This window comes from Bombina bombina, chromosome 6 (assembly GCF_027579735.1).
Source record: "Bombina bombina isolate aBomBom1 chromosome 6, aBomBom1.pri, whole genome shotgun sequence".
NCBI lineage: Eukaryota > Metazoa > Chordata > Amphibia > Anura > Bombinatoridae > Bombina > Bombina bombina.
The window spans coordinates 467,036,645-467,055,739 of record NC_069504.1 but is presented as its reverse complement, the minus strand read 5'-3'; the positions used below and the strand labels follow the sequence as shown (position 1 = coordinate 467,055,739).

Sequence of the window (19,095 nt, the reverse complement as noted above, 5' to 3'; positions counted from 1 at the left end):
CAGCTTTTACTATTTGACGTGTACTGTCTGATTGAGTTATGAGACCTTTGGGTCTTCTTCTATTGTCTCCGGTGAGTTAGATCTCCTTTTAGGGATCTGTGTTCCGGATGATGGTTGATCCCTGTGGGGACTTTGTTTAGCTTGGGGTTCCCTGGAGCTGGGAAGGCTTAGTGCTTTCTTTTCCCTGTGTCCTCTGCCTGTGTGGAGGTGATGGGGAGACTAGCCCTGTTAGTAGGGTTTTGTGGACCTCGAGGTATCCCTTCTGTTGTCCTGAGGCTTGGAAAGTTCCTTCATCAACTTCTAGCCTTGCTCTTCGGAAGCTTTGGTTCTTTCCTTTGGTCGGGGCTTTCGAGTTCTCCTTTCTATCCGGATTCTCTGGATATGCATCCATTCCCTTTGTCTGGCTTTTTGGCCAGTTGGGGTGTTTAGTTCCAGGGTATGGTTGCCTGAACTATGGGTGCCTGTTTTTTCTCCCTGAGACTTCCACCTTCGGGGGCTTCGCTCCTTTTTCCTGACCCAGCTTTGGGTTGTTTTGGATTCCTGGATCTCAGTGCTGGTCGGGTGTTCCACGGTAGTGGAAACTTGGGCTAGGTCCTTGCTCCATCTACCTGACCGGGTCAGGGTTGGCCTGGTTTTTGGAGTATTTACTACTCTTGACAACAGAGTAACCCATGTCTAGGGTTTAGCTGTGTGGCTTGCACCTCAAGGGTTGTGGGTTCATACCCAGCTGCCGGCGTTGGATTTCCAATTTCTGATGCGCCTTAGGATTGGTCAGTTTGCCAATCTACCTGTGGATTCTCTGCTCTGCAGGCGAATGGGTTGGCTGTGCCTCTGTTTGGCGAGCTACTAGTAGGGGGGTCCTTTTTCTAGGACTTTGCGTTGGGGATTTTTCTTCCCGCTTAGCCGGTGGCTTCGGGCCTTGAGGACAGTTGTTACCCTTCCAGCCTCTTCCCTTTTTCTTGGGGAATATGCTCCTTCCTTTGGAGATGGAGTCCTTTCTTGGGACTTCTCCTGGTAAGGAAGTGTAGGGTGTAATTGGTTCCACCTGGGGTCTTGCCGGCTCCAAGTCAGACTGTGGGGCCTTGTTTTAATAGATCATTAGGTCTATGGCCTTGTCTGTTTTCAGAGTTGGGTTGTACTTGTACTCTGGGGGGATGGCTGTACCATTTTTACGCTTGTTCCTGTATTAGTTTCGGGATTCTTTTGTTCCCCTGTACTGGATCCCTGTGGCTGGGTTAGTTCAGCTGGGTGTGGGTATGCAGGTCAGAATGTCTGAGTGGTCTAAGGGTCGCAGTCTCCCCTGGATGATTGAGCTTGTTGAGTCTATCCAGATAGCTCAGTCTGCTAGGAGATGGATTTTCCTTTCTCCTTGCTCTTTACACAGGAGAGGGTTTACTCTTCCTTCGGGTTCTGAGGGTATTCTCTCCTTCTCAGGGGGCCTGGATGGAGGCTTTGTGTTCCCCTTTTTAGGGACCTGTGGGTAGGTCCGGCGGCTCTGGTTGCCTGGAGCGTGCCCTCTGTCTGAGGGTTGATTTTTCGGTCTGTTTTCTAGCTTGACTGCTTCTTCTTCCTCGCAAGCTCCCTTTGTGCCGTCCTGTTATGGACTCTGTGTTCTCAAACTTGTTTTTTTTTTTAGCCTGGGTCTGTTACACACTTTTCATGATTGAATACTTTGGTATTCTATGTTCAGATGCTGGGAGGACTTTGCCTCTTCAGTTGCATTCCATTCTTGCAGGATGTTGGAGAGACATCTGTTTTGTCTCTGTTGCCGGTCTTATCCCGGGTTTCGCTTGGTATAGGCGTGGCCTCCTTTCCTATTTGGGTCAGTTTGGGTCTCTGTGAGCTGGGCCTACTCTTGTAGGTGTTCTTTTTTGTTTTAAGGGACCTTTCGGTTTCCTCAGTTCTCCTTTGCCTTGTCCCCTTGGGGGTTTCGGCTGGTGTCCCCTTCATTTGTGGGGGGTATGCGGTGGGGGATCGTCTGTTTGGCGACGCTGTCTCTTGGTAGACTGTTGGCTCAGTCGAGTCCGTTTTGCGGTCTCTAGTTTGGCTCTGGACTAGCTGCGAGTCAGTGTCATTGGGGCTTTTCCTTTCACAAAGTTTTTTCTAGGCTTCGGACGAAGCGGGAATTTTTATTGGGTAGTGGTTCAGGCCTGGTGCCCTCAGTATGGGCTGCCTATTGTACCTTCCTGTCTTGACATTCAGTGTCCTGTATAGCTTGGGTATTGTTTTCCCAAAAGTAATGAATGCAGCTGTGGACTCTTTCCATTTAAGAAGAAAAACATAAATTATGCTTACCTGATAATTTCATTTTCTTCTGATGGAAAGAGTCCACAGCTCCCCACCCGTGTTTTATGTTGGGCTTCCTGATATTTTTCTGGCACCTTTTTACCCTGATATTTCTTCTACTGTTCCTTGTTCTTTGGCAGAATGACTGGGGGATGAGGGGAGTGGGAGGAGTATTTAAGCCTTTGGCTGGGGTGTCTTTGCCTCCTAGGTGGGCAGGTTCTTATTTCCCAAAAGTAATGAATGCAGCTGTAGACTCTTTCCATCAGAAGAAAATGAAATTATCAGGTAAGCATAATTTATGTTTTCTAGGTGATGATTGTAGTTGGAGGGCAAGCCCCTAAAGCTATACCTAGTGTTGAATGTTATGATTTTGAAGAGGATCGATGGGAACAAATAGCCGAACTCCCTTCTAGGAGATGCAGAGCAGGTAAAACTGTTTATGTCTGGACATTTATGTATTGAAAAATGATATTGCATATTGCTCATGCCCTTTTATAAGATTTCTCCCTAACTGACCGCTAGATTTAGAGTTTTGTCAGTAAAGACCTGCGGTGCTAACGAGCCTTTTTTTTCCAGCACACCCTTAAGACAACGCTGGTATTACGAGTTATCTGAATGGCTGCGTTAGCCTCAGAAAAGTGAGCGTTAAACCAAATTTAGCTCCACTTCAACCCTCAATACCAGCGGTTGCTAGCGGTAAACTGTAAAAACGTGCTCGTGCACAATATCCCCATAGGAAACAATGGGGCTGAGCTGGCTGGAAAAAAACCTAACACCTGCAAAAAGTCAGCGTTCAGCTCCTAACGCAGCCCCATTGATTCCTATGGGGAAACACTTTCTAAGTCTACACCTAACACCCTAACATGAACCCCGAGTCTAAACACCCCTAACCTTACACTTATTAACCTCTAATCTGCCGCCCCCGCTATCGCTGACACCTACATTATATTATTAACCCCTAACCTGCCGCTCCGGACACCGCCGCAACATACATTATAGCTATGAACCCCTAATCTGCTGTCCCTAACATCGCCGACACCTATATTATATTTATTAACCTCTAACCTGTCCCCCCCCATGTTGCCGCCACTATAATAAATGTATTAACCCCTAAACCGCCGTACTCCCGCCTCGCAAACACTATAATAAATTGTATTAACCCCTAATCTGCCCTCCCTAACATCGCCGCCACCTACCTACAATTATTAACCCCTAATCTCCCGCCCCCAACGTCGCCGCTACTATAATAAAGTTATTAACCCCTAAACCTAAGTCTAACCCTAACACCCCCTAAGTTAAATATAATTTAAATAAAACTAACTAAAAATACTATCATTAAATAAGTGAATCCTATTTAAAACTAAATACCTATAAAATAAACCATAAGATAGCTACAATATAACTAATAGTTACATTGTAGCTATTTTAGGATTAATATTTATTGTACAGGCAACTTTGTATTTATTTTAACTAGGTACAATAGCTATTAAATAGTTAATAACTAATAGCTACCTAGATAAAATAATTACAAAATTACCTGTAAAATAAATCCTAACCTAAGTTACAAATACACCTAACACTACACTATCAATAAATTAATTAAATAAATTACCTATAATTATCTAAACTAAAATACAATTCAATAAACTAAACTATAGTACAAACCCCCCCCCCCACTAAATTACAAAAAATAAAAAAATATTACAAGAATTTTAATCTAATTACACATAATCTAAGCCCCCTAATAAAATAAAAAAAGCCCCCAAAAATAATAAAATTCCCTACCCTAAACTAAATTACAAAGTAATCAGCTCTTTTACCACCCCTTAAAAGGGCTTTTTGCTGGGCATTGCCCCAAAGTAATCAGCTCTTTTACCTGTAAAAAAAAAACAAATACAATCCCCCCCCCCCAACATTACAACCCACCACCCACACACCCCTACTCTAAAACCCACCCATGCCATCCAAGCGGCATCTTCTATCTTCAATCAACCGGAGCGGAGCCATCTTGAATCCAGCCGACGCGGAGCCATCCTGTTCTTCCGATGTCCTAAGGCCAAATGAAGGTTCCTTTAAATGACGTCATCCAAGATGGCGTCCCTCGAATTCCGATTGGCTGATAGGATTGAAGTTCAATCCGATTGGCTGATTGGATCAGCCAATAGAATGCGAGGTCAATTCTATTGGCTAATCGGCCTTAGGACATCGGCCTTAGGACATCGGAAGAAGAGGATGGCTCCGCGTCGGCTGGATTCAAGATGGCTCTGCTCCGGTTGATTGAAGATAGAATATGCCGCTTGGATGAAAACGTCTGCCAATCGGATGAAGACTTCTGCCGCTCCGGATGTCCTCTTCGGTCCCATCGGTGGCCGGCTGGCTGAAGACGACTCAAGGTAGGGTGATCTTCAAGGGGGTAGTGTTAGGTTTTTTTAAGGGGGGATCGGGTGGGTTTTAGAGTAGGGGTGTGTGGGTTGTAATGTTGGGGGGGGGATTGTATTTGTTTTTTTTTTACAGGTAAAAGAGCTGATTACTTTGGGGCAATGGCCCGCAAAAAGCCCTTTTAAGGGCTGGTAAAAGAGCTTATTACTTTGTAATTTAGTTTAGGGTAGGGAATTTTATTATTTTGGGGGGCTTTTTTATTTTATTAGAGGGCTTAGATTAGGTGTAATTAGATTAAAATTCTTGTAATATTTTTTTATTTTTTGTAATTTACGGCTAGATTTAGAGTTTTGCGGCCAAAGGGGTGCGTTAGCTACGCGTGTTTCCCCCCCCCCCCCCCCCGCACCTTTTAAATAACGCTGGTATTGAGAGTTCTCTGAAGGGCTGCATTAGGCTCCAAAAAGGGAGCGTACAGGCATATTTACCGCCACTTCAACTCTCAATACCAGCATTGCTTACGGTAGCGGCTAGCTGGAAAAACGTGCTCATGCACGATATCCCCATAGGAAACAATGGGGCAGTTTGGGCTGAAAAAAAACCTAACACCTGCAAAAAAGCAGCGTTAAGCTCCTAACGCAGCCCCATTGTTTCCTATGGGGAAACAGTTTCTAAGTCTGCACCTAACACCCTAACATGTACCCCGAGTCTAAACACCCCTAACCTTACACTTATTAACCCCTAATCTGCCGCCCCCGTTATCGCTGACCCCTGCATTTTATTATTAACCCCTAATCTGCCGCTCCGGACACCGCCGCAACCTACATTATACCTATGTACCCCTAATCTGCTGCCCCTAACATCGCCAACCCCTATATTATATTTATTAACCCCTAATCTGCCCCCTCCCCCAACGTCGCCGCTACTTTACCTACACTTATTAACCCCTAATCTTCCGACCGGACCTCGCCGCCACTATAATAAATGTATTAACCCCTAAACCGCCGCACTCCCGCCTCGCAAACCCTATAATAAATAGTATTAACCCCTAATCTGCCCTCCCTAACATCGGCGACACCTAACTTCAAGTATTAACCCCTAATCTGCCGACCAGACCTCGCCGCTACTCTAATAAATGTATTAACCCCTAAAGCTAAGTCTAACCCTAACACCCCCCTAAGTTAAATATAATTTTTATCTAACAAAATAAACTAAATATTATTAACTAAAGTCTTCCTATTTAAAACTAAATACTTACCTGTAAAATAAACCCTAATATAGCTACACTATAACGAATAATTATATTGTAGCTATTTTAGGATTTATATTTATTTTACAGGCAACTTTGTATTTATTTTAACTAGGTACAATAGCTATTAAATATTTATTTACTATTTAATAGCTACCTAGTTAAAATAATTACAAAATTACCTGTAAAATAAATCCTAACCTAAGTTACAATTAAACCTAACAGTACACTATCAATAAATAAATTAAATCAATTAACTACAAGTACCTACAATTAAATAAACTAAACTAAATTACAAAAAAAACAAACACTAAATTACAAAAAATAAAAAAAGATTACAAGAATTTTAAGCTAATTACACCTACTCTAAGCCCCCTAATAAAATAACAAAGCCCCCCAAAATAAAAAAATTCCCTACCCTAATCTAAATTAAAATAGTTAACAGCTCTATTACCTTACCAGCCCTTAAAAGGGCTTTTTGCGGGGCATGCCCCAAAGAAATCAGCTCTTTTGCCTGTAAAAAAAACACAATACCACCCCCCAACATTACAACCCACCACCCACATACCCCTACTCTAACCCAAACCCCCCTTAAATAAACCTAACACTACCCCCCTGAAGATCTCTCTACCTTGAGTCGTCTTCACTCAGCCGAGCAGCGATGGACCAATAGAAGATATCTGGAGCAGCAGAAGTCTTCATCCTATCCGGGCAGAAGAGGACATCCAAGCGGCATCTTCTATCTTCATCCATCCGACGAGGAGCGGCTCCATCTTCAAGACCTCCCCCGCGGAACATCCTCTTCTCCCGACGACTAGACAACAAATGAAGGTTCCTTTAAGTGACGTCATCCAAGATGGCGTCCCTCTAATTCCGATTGGCTTATAGGGGTTCATAGGTAGTTTATGGGTGTTAGTGTACTTTATAGTACTGTAGTTAAGAGCTTTATGTTCCGGCGTTAGCCCATAAAACTCTTAACTACTGACTTTTTTTTGCGGTTGGAGTCTTGGCGGTAGAGGCTCTACCGCTCACTTCTTCCAAGACTCGTAATACCGGCGTTAGGCAAATCCCATAGAAAAGATAGGATACACAATTGACGTAAGTGGATTTGTGGTAGACCCTTTCCTGCCTGACTCTAAATACCAGCGGGCGTTAAAAAGCAGCGTTAGGACCCCTTAACGCTGCTTTTTAAGGCTAACGCAGAACTCTAAATCTAGGCGTTAATTTCTTGTCTATGCAATATTTTTTTCCGTCATCTTCTATGATAGGTTAACCAAATTTTGAAAATTAAAATATAGGACATTGGAATAGCACAAAAAATCATAATATGCCAGTCATAAACTGAACTGGTGTTGGGCGTTAAATTCCCTCCTCGTTTTTTTAAACGAACATCAAGAATAGAAAGTTAATTTTAAGGATGCAGAAACTTTAAAACTTCTTTGACTTAATTTTAAAAGCTTTATTTGTTAACCAAGTACACCAGTGTTATTTTCTATACTACTACCCTTTTGCAAAATTACATGTTCTGCACCTTATACTTTTTCTGGTAGCAGCATGCAGGAAACTGTAGTCTTTTCCACAAGTTGTAAGGAGAGCGCTACATGTAAATAATTAAAAATATAATACCAAATTATTACTACAGGCAATATGGAGGGCTGATTGGTAAGTGCACTTCCATTGAGAACTTTTGATGTTTTTTGAATGTTTCATCAATTCACAATTCTTTTCACAATTTAGGGCCATATTACAAGTGGAGTGCTAAATATCACTTTCATGAAAGCGATATTAGCGCTCCACTGTGCAATACCGCCACTGGTATTACAAGTTTTCAGCAATGCGCTCACAAGAGTGCGCTTCCATAGTCTCCTATGGGAGCCTCGTTCTGATGCTGTCAGAGAGGGGGTAAGTAGCACAGCGTTGGCAGCAAACTTAATCCTTTAAAGACTAAAACTTTTTTTTTGCCATCACTACATTTAAATGGAAATAAAGCCTTGTTTTTTTTATTTAACTATAAAAATTATATATTTTTTTAGTAGACAACCCAAAGTATTGATCTAGGCCCATTTTGGTATATTTCATGCCACCATTTCACCGCCAAATGCGATCAAATTTAAAAAATCGTTAACTTTTTCACAAACTTTAGATTTCTCACTGAAATGATTTACATACAGCTTGTGCAATCATTTCACAAATGGTTGTAAAAGCTTCTCTGGGTTCCTCTTTGTTCAGAAATAGCAGACATATATGGCTTTGCCATTGTTTTTTGGTAATTAGAAGGCCGCCAATTTCAGCTGCGCACAACACTTTTATTATTTCCAGCAGTGAAGGGGTTAATCGTAGCTTGTAAGGTTAATTTCTTTCATATAAGTGGCGAGAGTCCACAAGCTAGCTACTGATGGGACATTCCTACCAGGCGGGGGCAAAGTTTCCCAAACGCCTATAAATACACCTCCCACTTCACTCATACCTCAGTTTTAAAAACTTTGCCTCCTTAGGGCGTGGTTGAAGCATGATGTGCTTGATTTCAAGAATGACGCTTCAGTTGATCAAATCTGCAAAGCAGCCACTTGGTCTTTTTTGCATACCTTTACTAAATTTTACAATTTTCACATTTTTGCTTCTTTGGAAGCAGCTTTTGGTAGAAAGGTTTTTCAGGTAGCTGTTTCAGTTTATTTGTAGTGCCTATGATTTAAGTTTTTTGAATTTTTAAGGAAATGTAAATTATTTTTTTGGATTTAATTTCTCAGCGGAAATAGCTGTTTTTATTTTATCCCTCCCTCTATAGTTACTTGTGGTCTTCCACATCTTGGGTATTATATCCCATAAGTAACTAGCTCGTGGACTCTCACCACCTATATGAAAGAACTTACCTGATAAATTAATTTCTTTCATGATGTCGAGAGTCCACGAAACCTGCCCATTTTTTGGGGGTTATGATTTTTTTGTATAAAGCACATTATTTATCCTGTTCCTCTTTTTTATGCTTTCACTCCTTATACACCTCACTAACTTGGTTATACGTTAAAATGAGGTATGAGTGAGGTGAGGTAGGAATGTATATCCCATCAGTAACTAGCTTGTGGACTCTCGCCACCATGAAATAAATGAATTTATCAGGTAAGTTTTTACATAAATTATGTTTTTAGCTTTAGTGTAGAGATTACCCTCCCACTTGACACTTCCCACCCCCTGATGCCTCTCAAACAGCTCTCTTCCCTCCCCCAACCACTAATGGTCACCCTATCTTATGTACTGGCGGAGAGTCTGCCAGTAAACAGTTTTTTATACCTTTTTTTTTATTATTATTATTATTGTCCTTAGTGTAGGATTACCCCCTTACCTTCCCACCTCCCTGATCCCTCCCTGATAGCTCTCTAACCATCCCCCTTCTAACCAATTCCCTCCATCTTATGTACTGGCAGCTGACTGCCAGTACCCAGTTTTCTATTATGTTTTACTTATTTAAAAAAAAAAAATCTGTAGTGTAGCTGCCCAATCTCCCCCCTCCCCCTCCAAGATCTTTTCCCTACCCTTTATTCCCCCCTCCACTCTAGGATCTTCCTGTACCTCCTTCTCCCTCCCTGCCACTCTTAGCATACATTTTTTCTGTAGTGTAGCTGTCCCACCTGTTCCCGCCTCTCCCACCCCCCTCTAGTGATGGGCTGCCCACCCGCCTCCCTCCTAACCTTCCCACGCCACCAACAATTGGCACCACCACTGCCCGATGCAGAGAGGGACACAGAGTTTCCCTCTGCATTGGTGACTCTGCACTACTATTCCTGCACTGCCCCACTCGTGGGGCATGCAGAAATAGCGCAATCTCACTACTTTTAGCGAGATTGTGGCAGAGAGAGGCCCACTTGTAATGACTGATCAATTATCACGCTTTCGCAAAGGGCAAATTTGCCTGTTTGTGGGCGCACAATAATTTAGTGCTCCACTTGTAATCTAGCCCTTAGATATGTGTTCTATAATGCATTAGGCCTACACCAGTACAACGACCTAAGGGTGTAAGGGTACCATCAGCCAGGCAGCACATACCATTACCCTGTGAAAAACAATCTGCTTTAGGTAAAGAGCCTACATTTTTCAAAGCTCAGTTTGCAGCAGGCACTATATTCATTCAATGGTCCCTAGACACTGCAGCTCATGAATCACATACATTTATTTTATAAGTATTTGATAAGAAATGCTACATTTTAGGGATAAACTTACCAATAAAATTTGTGCTGAATTTGTAATATTGGTAAATAATGAAATATGTTCCATATATATTTAATATTACAAAATATAAATGGAAAAATGTTTCATCAATAGGCAATATGATGTTAGCTTTGATAAAAAAAATATTGCTTAGATTGTTGATAAAATAAGAAAATACATATGATATTATTTTGGCAGTCTTCATTTTTTGTATAAATTATAAAAGTGTGTGCATACTATTAGTCTGTGCCTGCTTCAGGAAAAAATAATTGTTACAAAGAAGATAGGTTAAAAGAACCTATCTATACCATGAAGAAGTATTATTTATTTCACGGGACATTAAAAATATAAAAACAGTGCATTATTTCTTTCCTATCGCATGGAGAGTCCACAACATCATTCCAATTACTAGTGGGATATTCATCTCCTGGCCAGCAGGAGGAGGCAAAGAGCACCCCAGCAAAGCTGTTAAGTTAGGGTGACCATATTGCCGCTTTTAAAAGGGACACTTATGAAAAACACATGTCAGGGTTCTTATACAAAACATTTTTTTTTTTTTTTTTTTTTTTTTTCAAAATAAGCTTTATTGTTAATTAAAAGAAAGTCAGTTGTACATAATGAAACAGAAATATACAAATAGTAATATCCAAGTTTTTGTCAAAGAATTGTTACATTGTATCTTATAATATCCAGTCTAGTATGCCAGGCATCTCAGTACATAATATATATAGCGAGACAGTTCCGAGGTGTCACTTTTCATAGGCTCTAATGTACATCAGCTTGACTTCAATGTTTCCAAGCTTATTGTTTTTTTAAATTTGTTTTTAAGATAACATATTGGTGATAAAAATGATAAATCATAATTATAAATATGTATCGTGCCAGGATACAAGTATCCGGAAAGAGTTAGATGAATGGTGAGGAGGATTCAGAAAAGGGGATAAGAGAGAAAGAGCAGAAAAGGAGGGGGAGGAGAGGGGGAGGGAAGAAGATAAAAAAAAAAAAAAAAAAAAAACACATATAAAAGACTTCCTGTCAGTGTTAAGGCCTAGTTGTGGCATTAATCTAGATGTAGAGGGGAGGGGCGTAGTTACAGTGGCACGCCCTTCCATTGTGCCAACATCATCTCATGTGTCACTATTTGGTTAACCTTGTGGTAATGCAGTCTCTCTAGTGCTAAAAGGTCAGTCACTGTGGTCAGCCACTCATCATATGTTGGGATGTCGGTTGATTTCCATTTTTTTGGGATGAGCTTTTTTGCTCCAGTGAGCATGAGCAGAAGGAGAGCTTGTGTGTGTTTTTCTTTTATTTTCGGTATGTTTAGAAAGAGTAATGTGTCTGGTATACATGGTATGTTCACGGAGATTCTCTCTGAGATATGTTTAAATACTTTGTGCCAGAAACCTAACAATCTTGGGCAAGACCACCATATGTGCAAGAGAGTACCCGCTTCTCCACATCCCCTCCAGCACAAATGGTTGGCGGAAGGGTAATATTTGTGTAATCTCACCGGAGTGAGATACCATCTACTCATGAGTTTTAACTGTATTTCTTGGATATGGGCGGAAATAGATGAATGTTTAACTAAGGAGAAAGACTGAAGCCAGTCTTCCTGCGTAAATTCTGTTTGTAAATCCCTGCTCCATGCTCTGGTATACGTTGGTAGCTGTGCGTCGGGGGGCACTTGTAATAGCTTATAAATTTTAGAGATTAGTCTACGCTGTGGTTTACTTGCTATACATAGATTTTCAAATGAGGTAAGTTCCCTTCCAAGCTCGTGTCTACGTGCGTGGTGTGTAACGTAATGTTTCAGCTGGTTATATCTTAACCATGAGGAGAAAATATCGCTACATGTATCGGTCATTTGCTGTTGTGTCTTGAGTTTCCCTGAGTCTGTTATGTGATGTATGCAGCCCGTTTTAAGTGGGTAAGGAGCGCCCAGTTGTAGACTCAGTCTGTGATAAGGGAGGTCAGGGTTCTCGATGATGGGTAACAGTGGTGAGTGTCTGGTCGAGATGTGTGTGCTAGTTGCTGTTACCCTATCCCACTCGCGAAAGGCCTCCTGTGTAATGTGGTATTTACTTAAGCTTTTTGGGCGGAGCGCTGAGGGGATCCAAGCAAGAGTACCCATATTGTTGGTTTTGAAAATTTGTCCGTCTAAGTGGATCCATGCTTTGTGTGAGGTGTTGTGTGACCATTCTACGATTCGCTGTAACATAATAGCTCGTCGGTAGGAATACAACTCTGGGAACCCCAGTCCCCCTCTATCTCGCGGGAGATACATTGTTCTCCTAGGAACTCTAGGTCTTGCAGTTGCCCATACAAATTGTTCAAGTATTGTCTGTAATTGTGGTATGTATTCTCTTGGTAGGGGAATAGGTACAGTCTGCAATACATACAATATCCGTGGTAGGATATTCATCTTAATCACCCCGATTTTACCTAACCAGGAAAGGGGCTTATTTTTCCAGGACGACAAGTCCCTAACTATTTCTGATTTTAATTTTAAATAGTTGTCGCGGTATAAGTCTTGTGGATTGTTGGTTAGGAACACTCCCAGATAGCGTAATTGCCTAGTGGATATCAATATCCCATGGGACTTTTGCAGGTATTGCACTTGTTCAAGGGGGGCGCTAATGTTCAATAGCTCTGATTTTGTAAGATTTAAGTGAAAGTTTGAGAGTGCACCATAAGCATCGATCTCCCTAAGCAGTTTGGGTATAGAAGTGTCTATGTTTGTCAGGGTGTAAATTATATCGTCCGCATATAGGGCTTGTTTGTGTTCTGTCTCACCTATTCTTATTCCTGTGATATTATTGTTTTTTCTAATTTTATGCGCTAGGGCTTCTATTGATAGCGCGAATAACAGTGGTGATAGTGGGCATCCCTGTCTAGTGCCGTTCGATATTTGAAAGGGCTCCGACAGGGTCCCGTTAACCCGGACGCGCGCATTGGGGGAGGAGTATAATGCAAATGTCAAATTTAAAAAAGGGTTGCCAAAATTCATCACCTCCATGACACGCCGTAGAAAAAGCCAATCGACCCGGTCGAAGGCCTTTTCCGCGTCAGTCGAGTAGAGGGCCAACGACTTGCCCTCGACTCTGGCATAATTAACTAACTGTAATACTTTAGAGGTGTTGTCCCGTGCTTCCCTGCCCGGGACAAATCCGACCTGATCAGTTGAGATGAGACTTGGAAGGTATCGGTTCAGTCGGTTTGCTAATATCTTGGCCAGTATTTTTATATCTGTATTTAATAATGATATAGGCCTAAAATTTTCTGGGGTTGTAGGAGTCTTGCCTGGTTTAGGTATAATTGTAATGTGCGCTTCCAACATCGTGCTTACTAAGTGTGGGTTGTCTCTGAGGTTGTTAAACAGTTGGAGCATGTGGGGAGCTAATGTCTGAAGGAATGTCTTGTAATACTTTGGGGTAAGCCCATCTGGACCCGGGCTTTTCCCGCTAGGCATGTCTCTAATTGCGTGTGTCAGTTCTTCTAGAGAGATGGGTATATCCAAAGTGTCTGCTTCTGAGTCAGTTAGTTGGGGCAGGTTTAACGGGGTTAGATATTCGTCGATGTTCAGTATTTTAGTGGTGTGGTCTGTTGACAGCATGTCAGTTCTCTCATTCTTTGAGATATTGTATAGTTTGTTATAGTATGAGTGGAAGGCTGCTGCTATTTCTTTACTGCTTTTAAGTTTAGTGTTGTCTTTTGTATCTATATGATGTATATAGGTTTTGAGCTGTGTCCTACGGATTGATCTGGCCAGTAACTTGCCAGGCTTATTGCTTCCTTCATAATATTGTTGTTTAGCTATAAAAGCCCTGCGTTGATATGCCTGTAGTAGATGTTGTTTCAACTCATGTCTCGCTGTCTGAAGGGTCTTATTGGTGTCTTCGTCCTTGGGGTTTATTTTATGTTTAGTCTCCATTTTGGAGATAGAGTCTAGTAGTGTCTTGTGTTTTTCTCTATACTGCTTAATGAGCCTGGCTTTATGTTTAAGGCACTCGCCCCTCATGACACACTTATGTGCTTCCCACATAGTGGATAGTGAGGTATGTGTTACATCATTGTGTGTAAAGTACTCTGTGAGCGATTTCTGTAGATCGTCTCTAATGGGTGGAGTAGTCAAGAGTGAGTCTTCAAGCCTCCATATGTAGGAAGTCGGGGGGATATCCGGCCAATCGACTGTGCACGTGACCGGTGCATGGTCGGACCAGGTTATGGAACCTATATCGCATGTGTTGATTAAGTCCAGTCCCACTGCGTTTGTAAAGAAATAGTCAATGCGTGAGTATTTATTGTGGGGAGATGAGAAAAAAGTGAAGTCTTTACTAGTCGGGTGGAGTGTTCTCCATATGTCATGGAGAGATAAGTCTGAGAGAGAGGTTTTTACTGCCTTTACTGTGCTGCTAGGGACGCTAGAAGTGCCGGTCGATGTATCTAGTTGTGGATCTAGTGGTAGATTGAGGTCCCCGGAAACCAATATTACTCCCTTTGAATGGTCTAAAAGTACATTGGTAAAACGTTTCATAAACAGATGCTGGGATGTATTGGGCGAGTATATTGTTGCAAGGGTAATAGGGTTGTCGTATAATGTCCCTACAAGCAGAATATAACGCCCTTCGGGGTCTTTCTCTATGTGTGTGACCTTGAGCGGGATCGAGTGGTGTATGAGTATTCCCACCCCTCCTTTTTTTGTGAGTCCTGAGGAGAAATAAGCTGTCGGGTAGGTGACATTAGCCCAATGCGGCTCCCTCCCCCTGCGAAAGTGCGTTTCCTGAATGAATATTATGTGACTGTGCAGGCTTTTAAGGCCTCTGAATGCTATAGAGCGCTTACCTGGGTCGTTCAGTCCCTTAGCGTTTATAGTAGTGAGCGTGAGAGGATGTGTCTGGAATCTGCTTCTACTCTCCATCCTGCAAGGGGAAAAAAAAAAAAAAAAAAAGGGTTGGGGGGGAAAAAAAAAAGGGGGGACGAGCGGAGGAAGGGTAAAGAAGTAAAAAAACTAGAGGAGTGAAACAGTAGTTTACAGTAAGAGATGAGAGATAGCACCTAAGTGCTATGTGAGAAAAATAGAAAGAGTAGTGGTAGGTTTGTGCTGTTATTAGTTAGGCACGACACACTAATCTCTATACAAGTAGAAGAAGTATAGTCAATGTGTTCTACCGTTATAAACAAGCAAAATAAACACATAAAACAGGAGAACTGTTCAACTCTAAACTGGTAACAACTGGGGTAGTAACCTTTAAGCTAGCAAAACCTTTTCATTAAACTTAAAGACCTTCCTGGGTGTTACGACACAACCAGGGGTGATAGGGTTGTAATGGCATTGTATGACTTGGGAAGGGGGGGGATATAGAGGGTATTTTGGGGAATTAGGTGTTTTATTCTGTTACAGGGTTAAGTTGGGGTGCTCCGCCAAAGTAGTCACCCCATTAGACTCTGAGGCATCCTACTCTTAGGTTAACAGTACCGGGAGCAGGTGGATTAAATATAATTTGTGTGCTTAAGGCTGGGGGCCAATAAAGGACACTGAATGGGGTTAGGAGGTTGAGGCAGGGGGGTTCTGGGCTGACTGGGGAGTCTGTGCAGTTTCCACATAGATTCAGAATAAATAAGACGCCCACTTTGGTTGCCGTATGGACAGATGGATTTAAAGCATAAGGAAAGAAAAAAGGGCATTTTTCGCCAGTCACTTTGCATTTATATATAAGAGTCCCCCTATATCTTGTATATTCAGTCTATGGGAAAGAATTCCCCAGTTTCAAGGCTGTTCAGTTACAGCGTCATATAGTCACCAACAAGAGTCAGTATTAATAAAAGGATACTCAGGATATGCAAGTTGAACTGCATATAGATGTAGCAACCTTCTCTTGGGGCTTCAGATTACCAGGGTGTGGCATTTTTCAGAGATGTACTCAGGTGTGTTCATTAGGTTGTGTTTCTCTGTGCCTCTGAGGGCCTACAGCTGTGATGTTGGTGTTCTCGATGAAGAGATCTGCATAGAAGGCCTGGGGGTCTGTTCCTGGTTTAAAGATGATTGTTTTATTGTTATGTGTAGCTATCAGGGAAACTGGGAAACCCCACCGATATGGGATTTTGTTATTCCTCAGAGTTGTGGTAATGTGGTTTAGGTCTCTTCTTTTCTGAAGAGTGACCGGTGATAGATCTGAAAATAGTTGGATCTCTTCACCCGCATGGCTGATAGGGTGCTTAGCCCTCGCACTTTTTAGTATTTCTTCCTTGTCTTTAAAATTTAAAAACTTAACAATAATGTCCCTGGGAGGTCCTTTGGGGGGAGGTTTAGGCCTCAGAGCCCGGTGTGCTCTCTCCATTATGACATCTGGGGATGATGGTGTTCCCTTAATAGTGCGGAAAAGACTTTGGAGGTATCCTTCAATGGCTGGCGGGTGTATTGTTTCAGATGCTCCTCTCACTCTGATATTGTTTCTGCGACAACGGTTGTCTAGGTCCTCTATTTTATCAGCCATGACCTGCATTGACTCATTATGATGTTGTATTTCCAGGCAGCTCTGCTGCAGGGTGGTAGAAGTAGTGGCTTGTGTAGCTTCCACCTGGGACACCCTTGTTTCTAAGTTGTTAATGTCTCTGCGCAATTCAGTGAAAAGGCTACGCACCTCCTGCATCACATTTTTAATATCTTCCTTTGATGAAAGGAACTGCATGTCTGCTTTTGTTAGAGGCTGGTCCTGTGGGTTAGTTTGCAGCACTTGTGGTGCTGTTTGCTGACTGTCAGCCATGTTGTCTAACGTTGGGGTCTCAGCGGGCTCAATCTGCTTGAGGTATTTAGCAAGTGGTCTAGGTGTTTTGCCCTGATCTGCTTTATTGGGCTTTTTGCCAGGCATTACATAAAGCCGTGTGAGTATTAATGTCCACTTTGTGCAATCTTGCAGATCAGTTAAAGAGTTCAGCTGGGGGATATCACCACAAAAAGTGCCCTCGAGTAGTGTCTTATTATTTTTAATTGTGAGAGGTATGCTACTTAGTTCCGCTGCAGAAAATTTTTCACCCAAGATTATGTTAATTGCGTTCTTTGCAGCTGGGTAATTAATGCTGCGTCATAGGCCCAGACCTGTGATATAGTAATGGCGCCTGTCTCCTCGGATTATCTATTGTATACCATGTATCACTGTCCATGTACTACTCTGCTGATCTATGTGGGTAATCTTGTATGTGTCCCTCATATGAGCACCCCAGCAGGCTTATTGGTTTGTGCTATCTTGCACAGCTTAGTTGCCCGGTAAGTTTGTATGCTCACCAGCTCCTTGTACACTCTCAGGTCGGCGTTCTTTAGGAGGGATCCGCTAGTGCCGCGGTGTTGTTATGCTGAGCCGCGGACCCGTGGAGACATCAGCCGCGCTGTCTGATCTTGTTGATCTGCTGTTACGATATCGGTTAGGCCTCCGTAGCAGTTGCTTGCATCTCCGGTTCCTGCCCCGTGATGCGCCGATAACAGCCCTTTGTGGCACCTCCTGGTGCAAGATGATTCCCCCTTGATATAGTTTGGTTAATGGGTGTAGCTTTGGAGGTAAATGGGAATATATAATATTGGTTTCATGCCATTATATTGGGTTTTGCTGCCCTTAGGATTCGGAGCTCTCTCAAAACACGGCCATCAGCCTGCGTGGCCAAGCTCCGCCCCCACAAAACATTTTTTTTAACAGCCCTGAAAAAAGCCCTGACATTTTTAAAGCGGCAATATGGTCACCCTATGTTACGTTTAACTTCTCTTAAACATAATCCCCAGTCATTCTCTTTGCCTTTGTGAATAGAGTGTGTGTGAAGATGGTGTTTGCAGATATTTTATCCTTTTATGGGTACTTTTCCCTGTAAGCAAGGATTAGGGGCTATGCTGTGTCCATGTCAATCTATTTATTTAGTAAGAGTAACGGTGGCTATTAGCAGATAGAAAGCAGCGAGGTTGTCTTTGCTTTATTTCTAACATTATTGCTACCCCTTCATAGAAAGCCAGGGTTAGTTACTCTGCTCTTTCTTTTTCTTCAGGTCCCTGATAGAGAGTGGAATGTCTATCACACCTAAGAAGCTGTTCCTGCCCTGCAGCTGGATCCACAGGTCTCTGTCAGAGGTTGGCTGACTCTGTCATACCTAGGATTCAATGTCTGCCCCACAGCTGAGAAGAAATAAGACTTCTAACAGTGAGTCCTGTATATCCCTGCCCTCATGGCTTGTGGCATATTGGGGGTGAAGGGACTTTTTCTTATTCATCAAAACCCCTGTGTGGGCATTGAGGGGCCTTACCATGGGCTTAATTATCCCTCAGCGGCTGTCCCTTTAATAAATAAGGAGGATGACAATGCCGGTATTAAGGGTCTGCTTTTTAAAATTTCTTGATGGGAATTTACAAGGGATATCGGCGACCGTGAATTTAAACCCTTGTTAATGTTAAGTGTCTTTACATACAATCAGAGTTACAGTTTCCTGGGCAGTCAGGGACTTTTATTCTGTGTATTCCCCTACGACCTATTTAAGGCTAGGTCAGGAGGAGAGGGTTCCAGCCATATTTAGGATTGGTACAATAAGTAATGCCGTTATGTCCCTAATTTTACATTATTATAAGTATGACGACAGAACCGCCACTAGGGGGAGTCAAAATTTTAAAACTGAAATTTTGGAGGCTGGCTCGATGTAAAGCAGGTTAAACAGGTACTTAGTGTGGATAAGGCTGTTCTTCGCACAGGTTTGGGATTTCTTCCCTAGGTGGTGTCTGACCGTAACATCAATCGGGAAGTAGTTGTTCCTTCTTTGTGCCCTAGCCCCTCTTCTTCTAAGGAGAGGCTACTTCATAATCTGGATGTGGTTCATGCCTTGAAGTTCTATCTTTCAGACAATCTATCTCTCTTTTTGTAGTCTATTCAGGGAAGTGCAGGGGTCAGCGGGCCTCTGCTACTTCTTTGTCTTTTTTTGGCTGAGGAGCTTGATCCGCCTCGCCTATGAGA

The 19,095-nt window shown here is 42.4% G+C and overlaps 1 protein-coding gene across 1 annotated transcript in view; it reads left to right on the top strand.

Annotated features, from left to right (window-relative positions):
* Positions 1–19,095, top strand: part of KLHL3 (kelch like family member 3) — a 277,645-nt gene that overhangs the window by 137,959 nt on the left and 120,591 nt on the right. Inside the window, exon 9 of the mRNA XM_053719291.1 lies at positions 2,596–2,713. Within this exon, the coding sequence (XP_053575266.1) occupies positions 2,596–2,713 (118 nt within the window). The remainder of the gene's footprint in view (positions 1–2,595; positions 2,714–19,095) is intronic.